A 23,413-nucleotide genomic window follows, 5' to 3' on the forward strand; every position below is an offset into this window, starting at 1 on the left:
AGGAAGGTTAACATGATCCTGGAGAGGGGAGTTAATTTTTTATTGCACAGGGTGAGCGTGTGCCTCTCCCTTTTTACTCCCGCTGGCACATGGGGTGCATGGAATGGCATCGCCTGGCATGAATTGTTTTTAATGCCTGTGATGTGCTCCATTGGGCTGCTCCTTCCACATCTCCGCTATTTGATCTGCAGGAGAGTCCCCGGGAGCTGGGTGGCTGCCAAACCTTTCTGTTCTTATGAAAAAATCAGTATCTAAAAATAGGTTGCTGGCCGCTCTGAGAGCCGTTCATGCGGAGAGGAGATTCATCTCAGGAGAGGATGGCACACCACCTCCTCTGCCTGTATTCACCCAGTCCTGATTTAACTACTACTTGGCTGTTAGTAGCTGCTCTGCAATAACTGGTTAAAGCAAACCTTTCACTTTCCACCTCCATTACAGGATAACACCCCCCCCCAAATGCTGGTGTAAGGACTTACCTTAAATGATGCCTCTTGATCCGAGCATCTTCTTTTCTTGTAGTTTTCAGCTGTCCCTCCGATCCAGCGCTGACTCCTCTGTGCTAGCTGGTACTTACTGTCCCACGGAGTCTGTGGGGGTGCACGCTGATCCATAGACTTAGCTTGTGCGTCTCCTTGTTTCCCGGCCAAAAATCTGAACTGCACATGCGCCCGCCCCAAGATCCTTTGTGGCCACCCGAGACTCTTAAGCCCCGTTCACATTGAGCGATTTAAGGCCCCGTTCCTACTGCGCGATATGCATATTGCGCGAGATTTGCCGCGCGATATCACGTTCAAGCTTGCATTGAGCAAGCTTGAATCGCGGCTAAATCCGCTCCAAAAAGGGTCCTGCTGTAGCGACACACGACCCACGACAGCAGGACCCTTTGCCCCATTGAAATGCATTGGAGCGCGATATCGCTCAATGTGAACGGGGCTTAAGATGTTTGGACGGGAGCGCGCAGCAAAGACGCAGGTAATATCTACTGCTTGCTAGCAGTAGATATATGCAAAAACCGCTGAGGGTTTAATAATCCTTTAGACAGCAAAGTGGAGATAACCGTTGGGTAGCAGCCCCTAAAAGATGTTAAATGCCCCAGTGGACCCTGATTCATGGCTGTTCCCGCTTTGATGTCCTGGCACCCCCCTGCATACCTTCAATACAGTGCGCAGCAGCAGAATGGGGGTGACTTCGTTATCAGCAAGCATGCAAACCTAAAACATCGCTTTTGGGCAAGTGTTAAGTCCGTGAATTCTACAAATTCTGTAACCGGTATAGTGAGCAGCACCAGAGTGGAGATCCAAATGTGGCTCCTGAAGCGGTGGTCGTTGATCGCTAATCCAAAGTAAAATGTTTTGTTGACCTGAATCATTTCAGCATTTATTATTTTGTATCCTGTAAACCAATCCAATGGTTTTTGTTTTTGCAGTGCGAGGATGTCGCCCTGGAAAGATTGTCCAGATGACGGAGGCAGAAGTACGAGGCCTGTGTATAAAATCTCGTGAGATCTTCCTCAGTCAGCCCATACTGTTGGAGCTGGAAGCCCCACTGAAGATTTGTGGTAAGTTACTGCGGACTTTTGCTTTTTCATGCTGCGCCCTCTCTAAAGTGTATGTAAATTTCCTTCAACTTCCTGTTGCATTTGCGGGACTGGATTTAAAGGCAAATCTCTCTCCAATGTCACGCGGATGGCAAATAAATAACCCAATAGGGTTTTAACTCTTTCCCTTCTCTATAAAAAGAAAAATGCCCAGCCATTCATAAAACTATACCTTGTGGTGCAATGTTTCCTTTAAAAGATAAGTGTGATTTAAAACAAAGCGCATTTATCCTTTTTTGCCCCTTTTACCTTGACATAACCTAATTCCCCCTCTCCCTAAAGGTGCATACGTACCTCAATGTGATGGCCGCAGTTCTGCTGTTCCAGCGATGCAAGTCTTCACTTTTCTGGTTGTGCCTGTGCATTAATGCCATATATAATTCTGTGGGGCTGTATCCTGAGGCCCATGTCCCATAGAAGTCTATGGGGCTGTAATGAGCAGGTGTGGATAAGACCTCCCGTCGGATCGAGGTATTTATGCATCTGTGGAGGAGGGAATTTGGGTTGGCGTAGGTACAGGGAAAGAGTCAAAAAGTTTAACTTTTAAAAGGCATTTAGCTTTTTAGTCATGCAGCCCACCTGGCCAGTAGTTGCCTTTTAGTCTTTGTTCTAGTATCTTCACTGTGTGGCCCTACATTGATCCGCACAACCTTTTTTTTTTTTTTTCTGAAAGCATTTACTTATGGCAGCCTCCAGCGGTCCTGCAGAGTATGGCTTTCCCTGTATGAATGTGTGGGGGCCATTGTGCACATGCACAGGATGAAGAGGACCCGTGGTGAGGCTTCAAGTAGGGACCTACAACGACGGGTGCTGGAACAGCGATGAAGGAAACTCATTTTGAATAGGCTGCAACTTTTTTTGTCAACGCACGGGCGTTATTGCACGTTATGATTTTACCATGCATGTAGTTGTGAGGCTGTGTTCACTTAGGTGATCCGTGAGCGTGCGGCAATCGTGCTTAAAACTGCACAGACATCCGGACATAACGGAATCGCACACCACTGCTGATCGTGGTGGCATTCTTTTCTAATGGCACCCTAGTCACGGCAGGCAGATATAACTTTTTTCTCAGAGCTTGCCACGCAGATATAACCCCTTTGAAATCAATGGGGCTGCGTGGCAACCGCTGTGCATGGTCCTGGGACGGGGGTCCCTGGATTGCCCAGGTCTGAACCAGGCCTAAGGCCAGTCTAAAGAAATCTAATGCTAAAAGATGTATGAACGCATCAAACCTCTCCTGAAAATGCTAGCTGCCTGGTTGTCATACTCATCCAGTAGCTTTAATGTATCGAATAAAAACTGCCTGCTTGTTCACTGTCATTTGATTAGGATGTACAGATGTTCCTCACTTACCGACTTAACCTGTTTTGCGACCACTCGCACTTACGACGGACCGCCGATCGACCTCCGACCTTGCGCGTCAGCGTCAGTGCGACGGGTCGCCGGCGGAAGTGACATCCCCCGATCTTCACTGCAGGTCTCGGTAAGTATTTCCATTGCCGGATGTACAGTACACTGTTCGGTACTGTACATCGGCAACGCTATACAGTACTGTCCTAATGCAGTACAGTACTGTATAGTGTTCCTCACTTAACGACCAATCCGTTTAACGACCTGGTCGTAGGAACGGAACTCGGTCGTTAAGTGAGGAATACCTGTATTGAAGCTATTATATCAGATTGATGGTCAGTGTTGTTGCAGTCTGTGTATACCTCCTGTAAAGTAGAAAGGCCATTTTAAAAAAGTTGGGAGTCAGCAATATGGCTGTGATCTGTTGTATGTATGAATAGAGAATGTTAAAAACCATGTTGGTGTTTATTTGAAGCGTAAATCTTTTTTGAAACCTCAAAAATGTATTAAATGCCTATGGGAGATGCATTGATATTCCTGTGGATGCTGATGTCATTTATCTTTGTTTGCACAAAGCCATTTCTCTGCCCACACCATGCCCAAAAGCCTGCACCACCATATCCAAAATGATTCATCAGTGGATGGCATGTTCTTGTAATCTGGCTCATGTCCTCTGTGCAGAATAAAAAAAATGAACTATAACCGGAAAACCTTGAGGGATCTCTGGAAATAGTACTTTTTATTATTTTCATTTTTTTTCCTTTTGTGAGATCTCACTGATGGTGTATAAGAGCTCCCTGTAGAGACCTGGTGGCATTGCCTTCCCAGGAGGTAACTGGGAGGCCCGGTCTAAGTCACTGGGGTCTCAGGAGAGGTGGAAGTATAAATAGGAAAAATAGTACATTTAAAGAAACTATGGCGGGTTGCATTATGACTGTAATGTGTTTCCTGTTCAGCATACCGAGCTGCCTGTGATGGCTTCAATAATATTGTCACAAGCCAGAACAGGCATGTATAGCAAACGAAAGGTAACATACCTCATCTCTAACCTGTTACTACTCGGTGACTCCAAGGCATTTTCAGAAGCAAGCAGAGGCGGCCCACATATTAAATCTCACAAGCAGGAAGGGGAAGGTGTGTGTCTGGTGGCGGCAGGAATGGGGAGCATGTTGTAGCTGACACTGAGATCTGGACTTCATCATCTTAAAGTAATCCATGTGTCCTGATGGCTTTGGAATCTTTTTTCCAGTTGCCCCGCTTTCTCATCTTGTCCAGTGTTTACATTGTCTGCATGTCAATGAGTGGAGAGGTAAAGTAGAACAGGGGCTCTTCTGCTTTTATTCCCTTGTTTAGCAGCAGAAGCCCCACAATGACCATAATGTTTCTCACACACCAGCAATAAATCAGTACAGATGCTCCACTAGAGACGTTCATGACGAAGGTATTCTGCGTGGACAGTCCTCCCAGAGAAGTGTCAGTTGCAGGCTTTGGCTGCCTTTGTAGCATAGGTCAGATATTTATAGATTATAGTGGTGTTTCCGAAATGGCTACCTTAGGTTACATGTCGCCACTTATAACAAGTCGGTCACTCAATCTGTAGACTTTAAGCCTCTCTATAGCTGCCAGCGTTTAGAGTGTAAGCTTCATAGGTCACCGTGAACTAAACCCTTCTGAAGCTATTCTGGTCATTGCTTGCAGCAGTTGTGTCATTTAGGGGTTGTGCGTTGGTATGAGTTTCATAAAATTCCTCTAATTACCTGTGGGATGTTTGTCCAGGTGTGGTCTTCCGCAGGTAATCGGCATATGTGCAGTTTCCATGCAGACAGCTGTGACAGCGGTCATTGCATCGACAGTGGCAGATCACATGTGTCTCGTGGAGGAATTTGCATCTGTAAGCAGGAATGGGGCCCAAGTCCGGAATTGATTTTATTGATGCATACAAGGCTTCACATTTAGTGAACAAGTCAAGACTGTATTATTCCTATTTCTTCTTAAATATTGCTGAATATTGTGTTGCTTTTTTTTTTAATGTAATGATGTTGTATTTGTGATTTGCAGGTGACATCCATGGGCAGTACACAGACTTACTCCGGTTGTTTGAATATGGGGGCTTCCCGCCAGAAGCCAATTACCTTTTCCTGGGAGATTATGTGGACAGAGGGAAGCAATCACTGGAGACCATCTGTCTGCTTCTGGCATATAAAATCAAATATCCCGAGAACTTCTTCCTGCTTCGAGGAAACCACGAGTGCGCGAGCATCAACCGGATCTATGGCTTCTACGATGAATGTGAGTTCCTCAGGGGTGGAGAAAGGGAATTCAGGGGCTGATATCTCCTATCCAGGGACGAGTGACCACTTTTCACAAGTCTGGGAACGGGATCCTCTAATAACTTTTTATAAAGGCACAAATAAATCTGTGCAAATAGTTTAGGCTGTTAGTTACCTGGGTCCTGGAAATTGTCCTATTCTACTGTTCTTGGATGTTAAAGTTCAAAAGGGCAAGTAGTCACATTTCCTTTATTGGAGTTGGGGTTTAAGTAATAGATTTGAGGCTCATGTTTGCTATAGTTGTCATTCTAATGGCGAAGATGAGCTATCCGGGCCCCCCAATAAAGGCTCATTAAAGGTTGGCATCTAATGGGGAAAATGATGGGGGTTGTATTGCATCTTGAGGGTGATGTCCTGCTCAATGTTTTGTGAAATATCAAACGTTTGTATTTTGTATGACTGCATTACCGGGTCTGATGAATTAGACCAGGGGTGTCAAACTCAATTCAATCGTGGGCCGCATCAACATTATGGTTGCCCTCAAAGGGCCTGTAAGACTATATAACTGTATCTAATCTTTAGCATAATTGCCTCTGCATTCGATTATCACTGGTTTTAGTAATAACTTAATACCTAGATCTGAAAGTAGAAGTCTAGGAAATGGCTTGGTGGGCTGGATTCGGCCCCTGGGCCTTGAGTTTGACACATGTAGATTAGACTGCCCGTTTCCAAGTTAGGGATGTCTGGTCGCCTCCAGAACATTTCCATACCAGGCTTTAGGATCAATTCACAAAACACATCACGATAAGAATCCTTCTTTTAAAAAAATCAATAGTTCTTTTCTGTTGGGCTCAATGAGATTGGAAGCTGTCAGGTAGCTGAGTATAGAGTGCCCTGACTTGTGTAAAGCTTTGTGAATTGAGCCCAATCCAGGGTCTTTCCAAAGACTATCACACGTGCCCAATTCTATGTTTGCTTAATTAGCGCTTCCTGCAACAAATTAATAAATGTAGTGCTGGCCTGTTCCTTAATCTATTGCATGGTGCTGGTGCAACAGATTTGAACACCTTCCGGGCTTGTGCCAACATTTTGATGCATATCTGAGGTAATCTTCTGTTGGTACCAACCTAAATCCCTCTCCTTCCTGCATTGCTGGCCTTACTTGCACAGCCGTCACCTTGCTGCAGTGCTGGTCATTGCCTTTAGGGCCCATTAACACCAGATGCTGCACTAAGTGTGCGGTGCCCCGGCAGTGCTGAATTGTTAATCCCAGCTCATTGCACTGTTTTTTGTATTTTTTTTTTTCCTTTTTTGTTAGAACTTAATTAAAATGTCACAAGTGACATTTCATTCCGTTCTACGTGCACAGCGTGGTGCGAGGCGGTTGTACTGCATCACATCCCTCTGCGCGGAAAAAAGTAAGGCATGCCTTACTTTATTTTTAGTGCACATTGCCGCATTCGTGTGAATTGGCACCATCCATGACGAGGCAAATTGCCTTGTCTTTATTTGGGGCTGCGCTGAAAATGGCCATCACAGTTCCAGTGCAGATGGTGTGAATGCGCACACACACAGGGAATTTATCAAAATCTGGAGCAGCTGGACATGACAACCAATCAGCTTCTCTTTCATTTTCAAATCGTAAGGTGCCCATACACCTTACGGTTATCGTACGCGATCGACTTTTCGTAAGGTGCATGGGGGAGTGTTCAACCGCCAGAACTGTACAATCATACGAATTTTGCCTTTACTGCATGTTCGAAAACTTCAGTCGATCGTTCGATTTTCGCATAGTTGGCGTTTCCGTACGTCAAAAGACGTACGATCAACACCGCTCATGCGCAAACGAAAATACGTGCGGTCGATTACCGCAATTCGTCCAGGTGTTTTTTTAAACTACCACTGATTGAACCTTGCAATAATCGGGGCAAGATGGGGCCGTCGTACGACGGTTCGATTATCGGACGAAAAGTTTCGTCCTATTATCGTAAGGTGTATGGGCACCTTTAACTGAAAAGTTAAAGGTGCCCAAACTGGAGAGAAGCTGATTGGTTGCCTTGCACAGCTGATCCAAGTTTTGTCTGCTCCATTTTTGACCCCCTCACAATAATTTCACCACTCTGGTAAAGGTGTATATAAGAACTGTTCTTAAATTAGAACATTGGCGCAGTTGCTTCATTTATTTTGGTGCACACATTAGAGTTTCTGCAAACTGACTCCCAACACTTTTACCATAATTTGGCACGGCTAGTGCAACACCGCAAAGAACTTGTCTTGTTATATTGTTCGGTGCCAATAATGACACCACAAAACTGACTTCCCTTTTGTTAAATTTCAGAATTTCTGTTTTTTGTTTCATCTTCAGAATGAAACAACGGTCTTTTCTTTTCCTAGGCAAACGGAGGTTTAATATAAAGCTGTGGAAGACCTTCACCGACTGCTTCAACTGCCTGCCGATTGCCGCCATCGTGGATGAGAAGATCTTCTGTTGCCATGGAGGTAGGGGCGTGTCATGGAAATAAAAACAGATCTTTTTAGGTTGCCCGGGGTCCTGCGGGCCGAACAAAGAAAATATTAAAGGAGAACTATGAGGTGAGAAATCGCTCATCCTCATAGCCCGAGCCGATGTGTGACAACGAAACTGGTCGGGAAGTGAGAGAACACATACCGTCGCTCGCTCACTTCTCAATCGTCTTCCTGCAGAGAGCGGTGACTGTCACTCACGGCTCCCCGCAGGGATTCCCCCATTCCCGCTCCGATCCTGCTGACCGGGGGAGAGGGCGGGTACAGCTTGCTCTGCCTCTAGATAGGCAGAGCCCGCCGTCATTCATGCAGCTGGGCGGATCACGACAGTAATGTTGGGATCCATCCTGGCTGCGGCGGTGTCAGTATGCCGCGAGCTGTAGCCCGCGATATACTGAGCTTTGGTCACGGGAGAATGTTAATTTATGTCCTCCCGTGACCCTTAGAACTATGGGGAAAAACACTTACCCCATAGTTCCCTTTTAACAGATTCCCCCATCAAAGCTTATGAACTTTGATTAGAGAATCTCCTGCTGTCTTCTTTGTATTCTACCCGGGCCGGCAGCTGATTGGCTGCCTGCTTTCCAACTGGCTCCTTCGATAAGCTGATCGAGGGACGCAGGCCGAACAGGTGCCGTCAGCGACACCCACTGTGCGAATTTGGCCGGTCCATCAAGAACTGCCCCAAATGTGCAAAGTGTTCGGCCAGCTTAAATGTAATAGAAGTTGAATGTCTGAGAGTGAGGCGTTCTTGTAAGCTTTTGTTGTATTTGTGATATACAATGACCTCTTTATAGTTTGTATTTGGTTTTTTTTGGGTAGAATTTGTACTATGTAGAATGCATGTTGACTCATTCCATTTACTGTGACTGTCTTTATTATTACAGTATGAAAACCATGTCAAACCGGTTCCCAATTTACACACTTGTACTCCGTGTACTTGATGTAGTTTTACTGCGGCTTTCCTAACAATGACGCAGCGATTCCCTGCTTTAAACACGCAAAGATACTCTTTATGAATCTCCTGTATAAACAGTTTGCTGACAGCTTTTGAAATGCGACCCACAAATATTTCAATAATTCTGTCATAGGGCATCTGTACGCCGCGGAGGAGTTCTGTAATAAAATAGACGTGCAGTGTGATTTTTCAGAGTGTTAAAGTTCACAAGGAACAAAACGATCAATTCAGAAAGATGATTGTAATGGTTATGGCCCCTTAAAGGAGTAAGACCAGCTAGGTATGATGAAGCTTTCAGTCTTCCTGATTTCCAGGCGGTTGGGATCGGCACATCTCAGATACCTCACTTCCTGGAGTTGTTGGTGCTTGCCCGATCTCTCACACCTCCATGACAACTACTAGCCAAAAGGGATTGTCTCGAGTGGGTGAGGAAGCGTCAACACAGAAATCCAGAGCCGTATTTTCCTTAAGGCTCATATGGAAAGTATTGAAGTCGCTATGATGCTGTATGATGCATGCCGGGCACACAAGATTCTTACTCTCGTGTTCAGCGCCTTGGAGGGGCCTCGGTGGATAGAAGGGCTCTGCCACAGGTTTTTACTCAGCAGAACCATGTCCTGTTCAGTTTTAATGCGTCATGTGGCAGAAATATTCATAGCAACAGCCCCCGCTTGAGCACTGAGCCCTCATAGACTTGTATGAAGCTATACTTGGGTGCTGAAGTTGCTTCTCTTACTTGGAACTCAATAGGAGGAATTGATCAAAACTGGAGCAGACGGAAGCTGGAGCGGTTGGACATGGCAACCAATCAGTTTCTCTCTTCAGTTTGTTCAGGTAAGCTTTCAAAGTGAAAGCGATAAGCCGATTGGTTGCCATGCACAGCTGCTCCAGTTTTGATCAATTCCCCCCAATGTGTAAGTGCAGCCAGCACAGAAGGTTTCTTTCCACGGTGAAATCATAGTACAGGACTTGCCCTGCTATTTGGGTAAAAGGATGCGGGGTGGTGAGATATTCATGCAGGTTAGTTCAGGAGTAGTGACACGCATGGGCTTGGTGCGCACAAGCACACCGAAAGCTTTGCACAGGCTTGGGATACCTCATATCAAACCAAGCCCAAGCTTATTCTTGTTCGGGAGGGATGAGGGCTGCATTAGAGGAGATTCTTTTAAAATCAGGGGAGTTCTTTTAATGCCATGGGCCCAGGGGCTGCCATCCTCATCCTGGGTTTAAAAGTGAGTAAATGACTTTAAATTGGCATGCTGGCAGTAAAATCTGCATAAGCCCTTTCCTACATGCTCGTTCAGCTCATTGCAGTGTAAGCATGGATCCAAATCATATGTATCGGCACCGGAAATGAGCACATCTGACAAATCATTTATGCTCCATGAACTGCACGATTTTCCTATAGATGACATAAATCTGTAGGGCACACAGGCCAACGCTTCAATTTGTAGCAAGCACATGCCATGAAAATGGGCCTGGCATGCACTTACTGGCATAAATTGGGCTTGGCACACCTCGGAGAGCTTTATAAATAGCTCTGTAATCACAGAGCGTGATGCATGTAAGTTCCTCACCCTGTGTAAGTGATGACCTTCCTGTGAGCGCCAAGCTGCCAGAGAAGCACTTTATACTATCACCAGGAATGTGGCCGGCCGGGCTCTCTGAGCGAGCACATTCATCCACTAAATAACCGCCAATTAGACATTCACCGGTGTGCCGCCATTCATAGGGATTTGTAGGAAAGACTTTGAATTGATCTTCTAAAGAAGCGTGTAAACATTGGGATTCGGCTGAGAGCGCCTGTGCCGGCTGCACTGCAAGGGGGTTACTGCCCATGAGGCGACGGTCACAGAGCAAAGTTACTGCCATGTTGTGTTGCTGTATCACTGACCTGCCATGGTTGTGTTTGGGGAGATTCGGAGCTACAGGCACAGATATGGCGGGATTGAGTTACATAATGTGTGAAAGTCTAAAGCCGAATCCTTCAAATATGCCAATTAAATTCTTTACTAAAACCTTTCCGTTTTCAGTACATATCTTCTATAGACCCAGTGACATCATTGCCGGGTCTCTGCGCAATGCATGGAGATTATGGCTGGTAGGAGGGCTGGGGAGGAAAGAACTAGATGATGCTGGACATATCCCAGCCAGGAAATGAGTTCGGCTCTTTCTGACTTGCTGCCACGTCTAATGCACATTATGAGAAGCTCCCAGTGTGCAGTGATATCAGAGGAAGACATTCCAGTCCAGGAGAGGAGCCGGTACAACTGTGCAAGAGTGAAGGGGAGGCCAGAGTTTGGCATAAAACTGTTAATGATGGGGGGGAGATGGTGCTTTTCATGTGCACAATTTGGTCCTTGTTTAAAATTGTTTTGTTTTTTTTTAAGTGGATAATTTTTTGCCCTTCTGGCAATATTCACTTCCTGTCTATAAATGCAGCAGGAAGTGAGCTGAAATCTTATCAAAAGGAAATTGTCACTTATTGGAAGATTAAACCCCCTCCTCCTTTTCCCTTATTGCTGAGACGTGTCAACTCCAAACTATGGATCTTTCATTCCTTGTGACAGTAGTCACTAGTGTTGAGCCTGGGCTTTGTGTGAGCCCAGCTTACCCATGCAAGCTCAAAACTGCCCCCCCCCCCCCATCCCGTCCTATTCAGTGGTGGCGGTTGTGCTGCGGAAGTTCCTCTCCCCTTTGTGACTTATAGCCGCGCCGCTGGGAATGCTCCTCTATGCAGCTGAATAAGCTTTGAGCCGGCTCGGGTGAACTGAGGTGAACAGGGTTCACACCAAGCCCAGACTTCACCAGGACATATAGAAGGGTGCCCGGTGGGGACACAGGAATACAAATCCTATCCGAGCTTCTCAGCCTTATCCAAAATGTTAAAAACTGCCTTTAGAAAAATAAATATTCCAAAAATGTGCAAAATCCTTATTTATTTTTTTTAAATCGCCATTATTGGGGCGTCTGCACCCAGAATTGATAATTTTAGAATGCACCTCGAGAAGCGGGGACAATAATGGGGAGATGCCGCTGCTAGAATGCATCACATGATAGGAGCACCAATGACGCCTCCGATCACAGAAATACCGGTTACGGCCACTTCATTGTTTTCCTGGTTAAAAAATACCGACATGTAAACAAACGGATTTCATGAGAAGATATTTAATATATCATTTTGTCTTTCTTGGAAAATATGTATTCTAATGTTTTATTTATTTGTTGCCAGGACTTTCTCCTGATCTGCAGTCCATGGAACAGATCCGCAGAATCATGAGGCCCACAGATGTCCCTGACACAGGTAAATACTTTGCGCCGGAGGATGGATGTCTTGTTCACCGCTCCTCTGGAGACACTCTTTGCTGTCCACCCCTCAGCTGGAGTACTTCTGTCATTTATCATTAACCCCTTCCTGCCCATAATCTGTACATTTTAATGTGTCGTTGTCCACATTGCTAGGCAGCAGCCAACACTGTGTGTAGCAGGAAATCATTACACCAGGCTGTCACTCACAGCTCCCATCCATACAAACATTTGGCAACTCCCACAGCAATCGCTGTGATAAGATGACTGTCAGCCATTACATAGTGATCACATACAGGCTGCAGGCTTTATTCACTCTCACTTTGTTTAATACAGTAATTGTCAGATACAATTACAGTATTTATTTTTTTGAGGAGGGGTCTATAATCTGCTTCTTTTTTTTTTCTTCTTAATATAAATATGTGCCAAATATAAGTTTTTTATATGTCCTTGCAATATTGTCAAGTCACCATACACATACTGGTGCCGCTAGACTTCCTGTGGACACTCGGGTTTCAGTGACCTCTGCTCACAAAAGAGATAAAAGCACGGAAATATCTGTGAACTATTCAGCGCTATAAAGGTTGGATTGCTGTGCTCTGCGATAAGCCTCTCACTCCTGATCTGAGCCATGTGGAGAGATATTTACTGTTTGACATGGACACGTCCTCCAGCATCTGCAGCCAAATTCCGCTGCTGCGTGCCAGAAATCCAGACCGCTCTCAGCCCCGGCCAGCGAGTACAAACCCTCCGCTGTGCGTTGTGTGTACCCGTCTCTGCGGGCTGCCTGTCTTCCTGCTGACATCCTCAAAACGTGGTTAGTACATAGCTGTCAGATGCTGGTTGGCCATCTAGGAGCAAACGTACCCTTGAGACTGTGGCAAGCCTGTGTTTTACCTCTCGGGGAGTGGGGGGGGGTGATACCAAGAACACTATGGATCTGCTGAATACTGAAACTTTCATTGCAAGCTGATTTCACTCGTCAAACGGTTGATTGGCCGCGGTTACCGTACTTTGCATATTGCTTTTTTTTGTTTTTGCATCAACCTGGAAGACGTTGTAATATCGATGTGAACAGCGGGCTACCTTGGATCGTTCATCTTCCCTGAGGAGAGGAAAATGTGCCTTGTCCTGCAGATGTATAGAAAACGTTCCCAGCACACCTATGACTAGTGTCGGCAATCCACCTTCTATAATGATGCAGACCTCTTTATGGATTGTTGTCACGAGTCATGGGTGTGCTGGGAACGTTTTCTATATATCTGAAGATACGCAACGCCATCCGTGGTTACTACAGCACCCTCCTTTGTACATGGGGATTCCGGTAAGGAGTGCAGCACCCACCTTTGTACATAGGGGCTCCGGTAAGGAGTGCAGCACCCACCTTTGTACATAGGGGCTCCGGTAAGGAGTGCAGCACCCACCTTTGTACATAGGGGCTCCGGTAAGGAGTGCAGCACCCACCTTTGTACATAGGGGCTCCGGTAAGGAGTGCAGCAGTTCCTCTCTAAGATTGTGTTCTGCAGATGTTCCGCAGTTACATCTCTGGGATTTGGTACCGGCAGAATTCTAAAGACTGGTGGAGGTCGTCCTAGTATTCTGTGCAGTTTGCAGGACTGCAAAATATTCTACTTTTTTTTATTTTCTGTTACATCTGCCTAAGAGTTCAGATCATCCAGTTTTCTCTTCTGTTCACTGAAGACCACAATAGAGTTGGAACGTCTCAACTTGCAGGAATAGGATGCTAGGCACAAGAACAGAGGTGGCTCCTGCTGGTAGACGTTGCTCACCTCTTGGTAGCTCACTGCTTTGTGACATCCTAGTGGTCAAGAACTCCACTATTTCCTCCAATGAAGGACCCTAAAATCCTTTTCTCCACAATCACTGATGGCCCATTCACACTAAAATAGAGAGGAAAGCGAGTCAAGGGAGGGCCTGCTGACTTGCAATTGTACTTTCTGATTTCCTTCCTATGCGCTCAGCTGCCAACAGATGCTAACGGAAGAGCACAGAAAAATGAATGAGTTTCAATGGGATCTGTTGCGTTACATTGTGCTTAAAAAAAAGTAGCGCATGTTCTATTTCCGGTGCAGTGTAATGCAACGGAGCAATGTGAACTAGTCCCATTGACTCCCATTCGTTTTTCAGTGGCCTTCTGTTAGCATCCGTTGAAAAAAAATATTGCATCAGATCTAAAGGACACTGCACCACCCCCCTGGGGCCCGCAGGGGCCATCCCTGGGCTGTGCTTTTGTATTTGTGTCTAGCACCCCTACTGTTCCAACTGCCTGCTGGCTCTTTGGCCCCATTCACACCAGGGCAAATGCGTTTCATTGCGGTTTCTGTTTTTTTTAAAAAGGCGGTTTTGGGCCTTTGTGTTTCAGTGCTGAAAAGCAATTAAAAACGCACTGATCAGCGCTGTCTCCTATAGATTTGAAGGGAAACCTGCTGATCAGCGCGGACTCCTATAGATTTGAAGGGAAACCCGCTGAAAAAAGCTCCAGGAGCATTTCGGGCGGCAGATGGTTTGGATCACGCTGAGTCGCGTGATTGCATCAATGGTCTCCATAGGCATATATGGGATCGTTCAAGTCGGCGGTTCGATGCGGACAAATCCACGCGTCCGAACTGCCTTGCTGTGAACGGGGCCTTAGTGTTTTCCTGCTGGCTGCTGAGTCGTCCATGAATTTGTCCTACCTGACTGCAGTATGTTTGGGCCCCTCTTAAACTGATTTATATTACACGGGAACATTGATGCATACTACACGGGAACATTGATGCATACATGTCCCAGCTGGTTTCAGCTTCACTATAAATAATTCTCTGGATTGCTGCCCAGCAGCGGTTCTGCTGCAACATCTGCCTCTTGTACTGAATCTGGGGGCTCTGTGATCTGCTGCAGGCCACTGTCCTCTTTGTTTAGTTGGGAACAGTCAGTTCCTTTTGCGTCTGACATGCTGAGAGAGGTCAGCAGAGTTCTGTGGAGGAGACGGCAGCAAAGTGATGGGGTGCAATGGAATAGTGAACTTGTTCTCTTGGAGAGTGCAGTACTCATAGCAGCCAATCCAATTTCAGCTTTTTGTATTCGGAGGAGGATAAATAATTTGGATTACTATGCTTTGTTTGCTTCACCTCCAGTTTTATTAAAGAGAACCTGCGCACACAGGTGACTGACACAGGCATGCTCCCACATCCGCTCCTGTAGCTTCTTTATCTATCAGATTAGCCTTCCGAGCAATCAGCTGCAGAGACTGTATGATTCTGAGTCACTTCTTCAGTACTTAACTGATGAGCCTTCCCCCTGATTAGTCAGTCTGATGCTATTGCTCTCAAATTAACCCCTTGCTGACCTGGTGTCTTTAGGGACCAAACCCATAAGCAGTTGGTAGCCCTTTGTAGACCTGGCGGGCCTTGCACCTCATCAGTTCCTGGCTGTGACCTTACTTTCAGTTCATGTCTGACTCATCAAAATGCCTGCAGAGCTCTAACCACTGCCAGGATTGACCCCTTTTGCTTATAGAACGCATCAAGCAGGTGGCTGTAGCATTAAATTTCAACTGTGATAGTTTTCTAGAAGCCGCCCAGCTCATTTCTCTGATGCGTTTGCTGTTGGTTTATAGTCATAGGGCACTTTGGCTAACGTGCGCGTCTGTAAAATCCTTGTGTAAAAAAGCGTTTGGTCCACGTGGCCTTTGAGGGACAGTGTCTCTTCCAACCAGCACTTGAAAACATCCTCAAAAATGCTACTTGTGGCAAAAGCACCCGTCTTCCTCAACGGAAGGAACAGAATGCAGTCTTTTCCCTCCTATCCCTCTTGTTTCCCCACTCCCTCTACATCGGGCCAACCTTGCACATGGACATGGAGCCAAGCTTGAAGGGGCTTCTCCCAGCTTGGCTCCATGTCCATCTGCAAGGTTGGCACTTGGTCTGCTAAATCCTGACAAGACTTCCAGTGCATGAAGATGTGCCCCCACTTTCCAAAGTGTGTGTGTGTGGTGGGGGGGCGTCTGTTAACCTTCGATGGAAAGTCAGGAAATCACCAGCACTCAGTAGTAAAGATAAATATGTCCCTTTTTTATTGGAGAGAAAGCGTCAGACATCCTAAACCGACGTTTCGGGGCCGCGCAGGTTCCCTTCCTCAAGGCAGAAAGGTCACATCTTTCTTGAGGAAGGGACCCTGGTTTATTCGGTTTATTTGGATGTCTGTGACGCTTTGTGTCCAATAAAAGGGACATATTTATCTTTACTACTGGTGCTGGTGATTTCCTGACTTTCCTGTGTTTGCACGGCGCCATCTGTGGTAATTCATCACTGCGAGCACCACTTTTTTCTTATCTGGCCGGGACTGCTGTGGGGAGTGCGGAGGATCTCTCCATCGACTTACATGTTAACCTTCGCTGACACTTTCACAGCTTGAATCTTGGATGCGGTAGGTCATATCTCAGGGCTACAAAGTGGAGTTTTCGCTCCCTGCCGCCTCCTTGTTTTCTTATCTCCACCCTTCCTGTGACACAGCACAGATCAGCAGATATCCATGGAGCCCTCTCAGGTCTTCTGGGTCAAGGTTTCATTGGCACATAGTTCGTGTAGCAGAACTCTTTCAGTGGTTTACCTCCCAACCTTGTTACTTTTCCCTAGCCCTAAGAAGGCATTTGCCCCATTCTAGATTTGAAAGCGCTCAATGCCTTGATTAGAGTCCAAAAATTCCACAAGAAATCTATCAAATCTGTGATCTAGACTTTTTAGCTTCTGTGGACATATTTCCAGTGTATCGGCGACGTCTATGCTTTGTTGTGGGGCCTCTGCACTGCCAGTTTGTGACTCTGCCCTTCGGCCACATCTCAAGCAGCTGGCCCTGTTGCTTTCACGTGGCATTCCCATTGTGGGCTACTTCAGCAACCTCCTGTTGTCCAGCCGGAGTATGCTTTTTCAGACGACGTGAAATTGGTCGTCCAGACATTTGAATCCTGAAGCAGGTAGACTCATGTAGGTCTGGTCCTGGTCACACAGATCAAGCCAGAGTGTTTGTTCCACATGAGAAGCTTCAGATGCTCAAGTCTCCGATTCAAACTCTCCCGTCCAGGAGCCGTCTGACTCTCCCATTCCACATCAGAGTGTGATGGTGACCCATTGGAGACCACGGGGAAGATGCAGAAATCTGATTTGTGTGTGTGCCTAGATATACATTTAAAGACAAAGTCCACGTTTTAAAAAGAAATAATAATTGCACACACGTGATCTTGTTTCATGTTTGTACCTTCAATATGGGCATAATGTTGATGGGTTTTTTGTTTTCCTTCTTCAGATGAGCTTTCTGTGCCTCCTATAACTGTTGTGGTTTTACTGATTTGCTGCCATTGTTTGTCTTTTTGTACCTTTTTAGGATTACTATGTGACTTGTTGTGGTCGGACCCCGATAAAGATGTACAAGGCTGGGGGGAGAATGACCGTGGTGTCTCCTTTACCTTTGGGGCAGACGTAGTCAGCAAATTCTTGAATCGACACGACCTGGATCTGATTTGTCGAGCTCATCAGGTAGGTTCACTGCTGCTTTGCCTTAAGTTGCAGAACTTCAAAGCTTGGCGTTCTGAATAGCCAATACTTTAACGTGTGTGACTGCTTTAATCCCACATAAAATACCTCTTAAAGGGTCAGTCCTCCCAAACCTAATTCATTTTTTGGTAGATGGAGAGTTAAATCACCAGAAAATGTCTTCATGTGGGCAGCACTTCTGCCTTGCAGCACTGGGGTCCTCGGTTCAAATCCCAGACAGGTCACGATCTGCAAGGAGTTTGCATGTTCTCCCTGTGCTTGTGTGGGCTTCCTCTAAAGTGCTGCGTAAGTTGTTAGCGCTATAGGAATAGCTGGAATAATGAAGTAAGTAAGATCTCTGCTCTTAGTTCCTTGGCCTACAAACCTGCTGCAACCATTATGAGGAACTTCCACCATCCCTGCTAGATTTCTAAGGTGTGTGTGTGTGTGTATGTATGTGCGGTACATCTCCTGAAAATACATGCACATTGCCATAATTTATCCCTTTGGAATAAATTATGGACATTTTAAAGAGCTTATAACCTCCTGTAGTGAATGGACAACACAATACTTCTGCTGTACTAAAATCCCAACCAGCATTGTCAGCCTTGCCAGAGTTCTCCGCTGCACTACAGAAAGAACCCCCCTCCCTTGTTGTGGAGAGACGAGGGTGTTCTGTAGCCCAGCAGAGGAGATGCACCTATTTTTAGGAGAGGTGGACTAAGCTTTCAGGGTGGCTGGAGGCAGCCAAAAACTGTTGGGGAGAAAATATCACCCCTCCAGTTCCTAAGAGATATAAGAGGCCAGTGGATCGTTCAGCAAGCTGAAATATTTGTTTTGGACAGACTGTCCTCTAAATCCTTGGTTCTCAACTGGTGGGTCGCGACCCTGTGTTCAGTGGGTCACCACATGCTTTCCACTTTTCTAGGCGAGAGGCTTCTCAGCCTCCCCCTAGCGCAGCACTGTTGGTTCTCAAACCAAGCAGCCATTCAAAATATGCTGCCCGGTGGCGAGTCTCAGCTTGGAGGTGGGGTGGGCTGGGGATATGGCCACGAGGGAGCTCCATCCATACGTGCATTGCTTACAGCTCCCTTGCGTGCCCTGTAGAGGAGCCTGGACCGGAGTGACGTCACATTCTGGCTCCTGGCACCACTTCAGCGCACGCAAGGGAGCTGTACAAGCAATGTACATATGGATGGGGCTCCGCACACAGCACACACTGGACACCAGTTCTTGTAAAATAGGGAGACTGGGAGGATCTTATAAAAAAACATTTTTGGAATGTGAATGTGTGTGTCAGAATGATTGAGTGTGTGAAATTATGTCTGTGGTTGTGTGTGTCTGTCGGTGTTTTTGAGGGACCGTTCAAACTAGTACAGTGCGTTAATCACACAGTCCTGTGCGATTAACGCACTTTACCACGCAATCGCACCTATCGTTCGCACCTACTATCGTGCACATTGGTGTGGAAGGTGTGTTGCATTGCCATTAATTTGAATGGCACCCCAAACGCACCTCACACCCACAGTTCGATCGCCCGCACCAGAAGGCATGGTACCACAATGCCGTGCCTTCCAGTGCGGTACGACTTGGGTCACGACTTAATGTCCAAGGACAAAATGTGGGTCCTGAGGTTACACAGGTTGAGAACCATTGCTCTAAATTATACCATGTTTTATTAGTGGACGGTTTATCCCGGCCTTGGAATTGTTGGGGAGCAATGGTACAAAGTGTCCCTGTGAACTCGCTAGTTTAATCTATACCAGAGAGTACAGAAACAAACTCCAACTTGTACAAAGAACCTTCTCTTTGATGAACCAAACTCATCACCACCATTCTTCACAATTCAAGTAAAGTGGGAGAGATACTCGGACCCATTTCTGTCCCCTGACTGATTTCACCCCCCTTACTGGTGTGTAATTGTAGGAGGCAAATGCATCAGACTTGTTCTGGGATGGTAGAACTATATTGTGCAAGTTGCCGGTGGATCATCCCATTACTCCACAAAAATGTGTCCAAGCAAAACATATGGAGCCTGATGAAGGGACCCAAATACAGATGCCAGCAGCACAAAAATTCCTGATCGGTGCAAATCCACTTTATTGATGTCACTCAAACAACTAGCGCTTTTGGGGCCACGTAGGGTCCCCTTCATCAGGCTCCGAAATGTCGTCATGAAGGGGACTCTACGTGGGCCTGAAAGCGCTTGTTTGAGTGACCTCTATCAAAAAAATTTGCACAGATATGGAATTTTCGTCCCGGTGACCTCTGCATTTAAGTTTTACCGGGAGCAGTGCCATCTGCAGTCTTTACGGGTTTTGGGTTATCCGGTAAGGAGTGCGGCAAGGTATATGGATACTGATGAAGGGACCCTGCACAGCCCCAAAACGTTGCCATCCTTTTGTGACTGTCAATAAGACATTTTTGCTTGGACACATTTTTCTGGTGTGGTGGTGACGTCCCGTTTCTTCATTGATCTGAGCGGTGCCATCCGCAGTCACTTCAGCGCCCGCCTTCAAGGGGTTTACTGGCAAGAAACATTGGGAGTAGGGGAAAAGATCAGAGAGCGTCCTAAAGACTTGTCATTTGAATAAGGCTCCTTCTGTCGCATCTCTGGTCCATAATGGAATTTACCTTCCTAAAATGTTGTTTGCATTTTCCTACATTAATTTGCACTTTTTTTTTTTTTTTATTGCCTTCAAATTTGAACTGTTGTGATGTCTGTACTGTTACTAGCATTGCCTGAATGTTCCATCCCTGTGTCTGTGAAGTTTCTACATGCTCACTGGAACGATGACATTGTCTGTTTTGTCCCCTTGCCAGGTAGTAGAAGATGGTTATGAATTCTTTGCCAAGCGGCAGCTGGTCACCCTGTTTTCTGCTCCGAACTACTGCGGGGAATTTGATAATGCCGGAGGCATGATGAGTGTGGATGAAACCTTGATGTGCTCCTTCCAGGTAAGTCAGACATTTAAAACTGTCCTTCCTCCTTCCTGTACATGAAAACTACCGATCGCGTGCTTTCCCCAGGTGTAGGGAGCAGCAGCGCAGCTTTTAATTCTGCACTGACAACAGTGATTGGAAAGAATGGCGAGTGGCAAAGCTTCACCTTGTGAAATGTCACCCAACCTTTCATCTATTTTGATTGAATTTGCTAGTGTGAGATCTGGGAATGGGAGTTCTCAGATTATTGTGGAAGCCTCGGAGGGTTCAAGAGTAAGGGCTAGTTCACACCAGCCCCAGTGCGTTACGGCCCCATTTGGCGCTGGAACTTGCCAGAACCGGCTCACTGCGTTATGGGGCGGGAGGGGGCTGGCGGTGCATTGAAGGCAACACGTAATTGCCCGCGGTGGAACGCATCAATGACTGTCAGAAACAAAATGCTACATGCACTATTTTATTTCTGTCCGCACTGGAAAGCAGGCATTGACTTCAATGCGCCACCACGCCCCAGAACGCAGTGAGCCGGTTCTGGCATGTTGCAGTGCCGAATCGGGCTGGAGCGCACTGGGGCTGGTGTGAACTAGCCCTAAGGAGCAGAGTTTAACAATGCAGAGTATTTCAGGAGAGGTAATGGAGCAGAGTTTTCTAGCAGAACAGAGTATTGCAGGAGAGTTAGGCCCGGTTCACACCTGGGCGTTTTTGTAGCGCGTTCCTATGCTCTGCAAAACGCTCAAACACCGAAATCCCATTTCCTATGGGTATGGTTCACACCTAGGCGTATTACAGGCCGTATGAACGCGCTACAAAAAAAGTTGCGCGTTTCCATTGGGATACAGCCAGGTAGCCCTCGGAAACGCACGTTTGTCCGGTTTTACAGCGAATCGAGCGACACCATACGCGCATATTCGATACGCCTAGGTGTGAACCCAGCCTTAGAGGAAGGAGCAGAGTCCTCCAGCAATATAGTGAGATGATACCGGCATGTTTGGTGACAGACAGGAAAAGTGTTTTGAAGTTCAGTGATGCTTTAATGCTCATTACTTCCCATAGGTATTTCATGTTTTAGGATTATGGCCTCCATTAATGTGCTGCATATTTTCCTCCTCCCCATAGATCTTGAAGCCATCGGAAAAGAAAGCAAAGTACCAGTACGGCGGGCTGAACTCCGGCCGCCCAGTGACGCCCCCTCGGACAGCGAACCCACCGAAGAAGAGGTGAAGATCATATCCTCCCGAAGACACGACACCCTGATCCCCATCAAAACAAGACTCCACCTTATATTAAACGTGTGCACTGTTTAACATCACCTAGCCATTCTGACCCTCCTTAAAAATGTCACGCGCGTTTACCTTACACGAGACAGGTCAAAGATTCCAGAAAGTTTTAATCTGCTTCACTCCCCTCCCCCAATACAAGTCTAGTATGCGCAGCTAGAAATAATGGGCCATCTCCCGCGACAGCATTGCAGAGTCCTCCTTCATAATACCACGGTCAATTCCCCAAAAAAGGAACCTGCAAGCCTGTTCCGAAATCCGGCTAGGGTCGAAAGCAGTGTCGGATTATCGCCCCCGCTACGGCATATGCGTCACGTTAACCCTTTCAGTGCCAGGCCAAAAACCTGTGCAGCAAACCAAATTTACAATGCGATATTCGTTAATGTACATTCTGGCGCTGGGGGTGTGGCTCCCTAGCGCTCTGGCATTGAAGGGGTTAGTCTTTACCATTTGTCTCTAAAGCCTCACTGCTTTTATCATATTTTTTTCTAGTGTTAGTTGTAATGTCTGACTTCTCCTTTTTAAAAGAAAAAAAATTCACCTGTTGTGTGTTCTGTGGTATTTTTGACTTTCCACACTTAGCTTTTTTTTTTGTTTTTTGTCCCGCCCCTAGTTTTTCTCTCTCCTCTTCCAGTCTCACTTAGACAAGCAACCACTTTTTCGGAGGTTCTACCTGCTTTTGACATTAAAGGTTCTTGGTACATATGGTTTGCGTACAGCTTGCTTTTGGAAACGTACAGGCTGACATCGGAAGAATGAACTGATAATCGCAGCGTCTTCTCTTCCCCCTGTAATGTCCAGAACGTGTTCTTGCTTCACTTTTTTTGTTTTTAACTGACATTCTGTCCCTAAGCATCACTGTAGTTGACAGTCAAACCTTCGCCTCCACCCCTTTTACCCGTTTTCAGGTCCGGTATATTACAGCATGTATTGACGAACTGTTTGTTTGCACATAAAACGCCTGTTTTTAATTCTACGGCTCATGTCCACTTCTGACTCTCTCTCTCTCTCCTGGAGTCACGTTGCAGTCAGACTCTGGGAAATTGGGTTTAGAAGTGATTTGCAAACTTGCTGCTAGCCACGACTCCCTGACCAGGGGTTATACGAGCCTGTTGGGCTGGTAGCAAGTTTTTGTGGGCACAGACGCTTTACATGGTAAATAGAAGCCACGGTAAAGTCGCTGCTTCTTACTGAAACAATGGGCTGAATGTTGGGTCTGCCCGCAACATTGCTGCCGCGGCCGTGAGGCGGACAGGTGCACATTAACCCATTTACAAGCAGCAGTCACACTATTAACAATGAATTGTATTCTTTACAAGCAATCTACTAAATGCTTTCAATATCTTTTTTCTTTGTTTTGTTTGTTTTTTCTTTTTTTTTTTCCTTTCCGTTAATTCAATAAAATGTCATTAGAAAAAACACGAAATGTGATTGGCCTTTATCTTGAGCGTGCTCGGTGTTTATCGTTCCCGTGCTCGCTTTTATTAGTTGGGCTTAGACAAGCAAAGGCGGTTTTGTATGGATGAGAGGGATGACTGGGGGTATGTATCGGCAGAGTTTACTATGGTTATTATTATTATACAGGATTTATATAGCGCCAACGGTTTGCGCAGCGCTTTACAATAAAGGGAAGACATAATTACAATTCAAGACAAGATGGT

The 23,413-nt window shown here is 46.2% G+C and overlaps 1 protein-coding gene across 1 annotated transcript in view; it reads left to right on the top strand.

Annotated features, from left to right (window-relative positions):
* Positions 1–21,918, top strand: part of PPP1CB (protein phosphatase 1 catalytic subunit beta) — a 50,406-nt gene extending 28,488 nt beyond the window's left edge. The window contains exons 2-8 of the mRNA XM_018555610.1: positions 1,427–1,558; positions 5,006–5,236; positions 7,612–7,716; positions 11,931–12,002; positions 17,387–17,538; positions 20,359–20,493; positions 21,592–21,918. Coding sequence (XP_018411112.1) covers positions 1,427–1,558; positions 5,006–5,236; positions 7,612–7,716; positions 11,931–12,002; positions 17,387–17,538; positions 20,359–20,493; positions 21,592–21,696 — 932 coding nt within the window. The 3' untranslated portion in view covers positions 21,697–21,918. The remainder of the gene's footprint in view (positions 1–1,426; positions 1,559–5,005; positions 5,237–7,611; positions 7,717–11,930; positions 12,003–17,386; positions 17,539–20,358; positions 20,494–21,591) is intronic.
* Positions 21,919–23,413: the final 1,495 nt, after the last annotated feature.

This window comes from Nanorana parkeri, unplaced genomic scaffold (genome assembly GCF_000935625.1).
Source record: "Nanorana parkeri isolate BGI_ZX_2015 unplaced genomic scaffold, ASM93562v1 scaffold204, whole genome shotgun sequence".
In the NCBI taxonomy this organism is placed as follows: Eukaryota; Metazoa; Chordata; class Amphibia; order Anura; family Dicroglossidae; genus Nanorana; species Nanorana parkeri.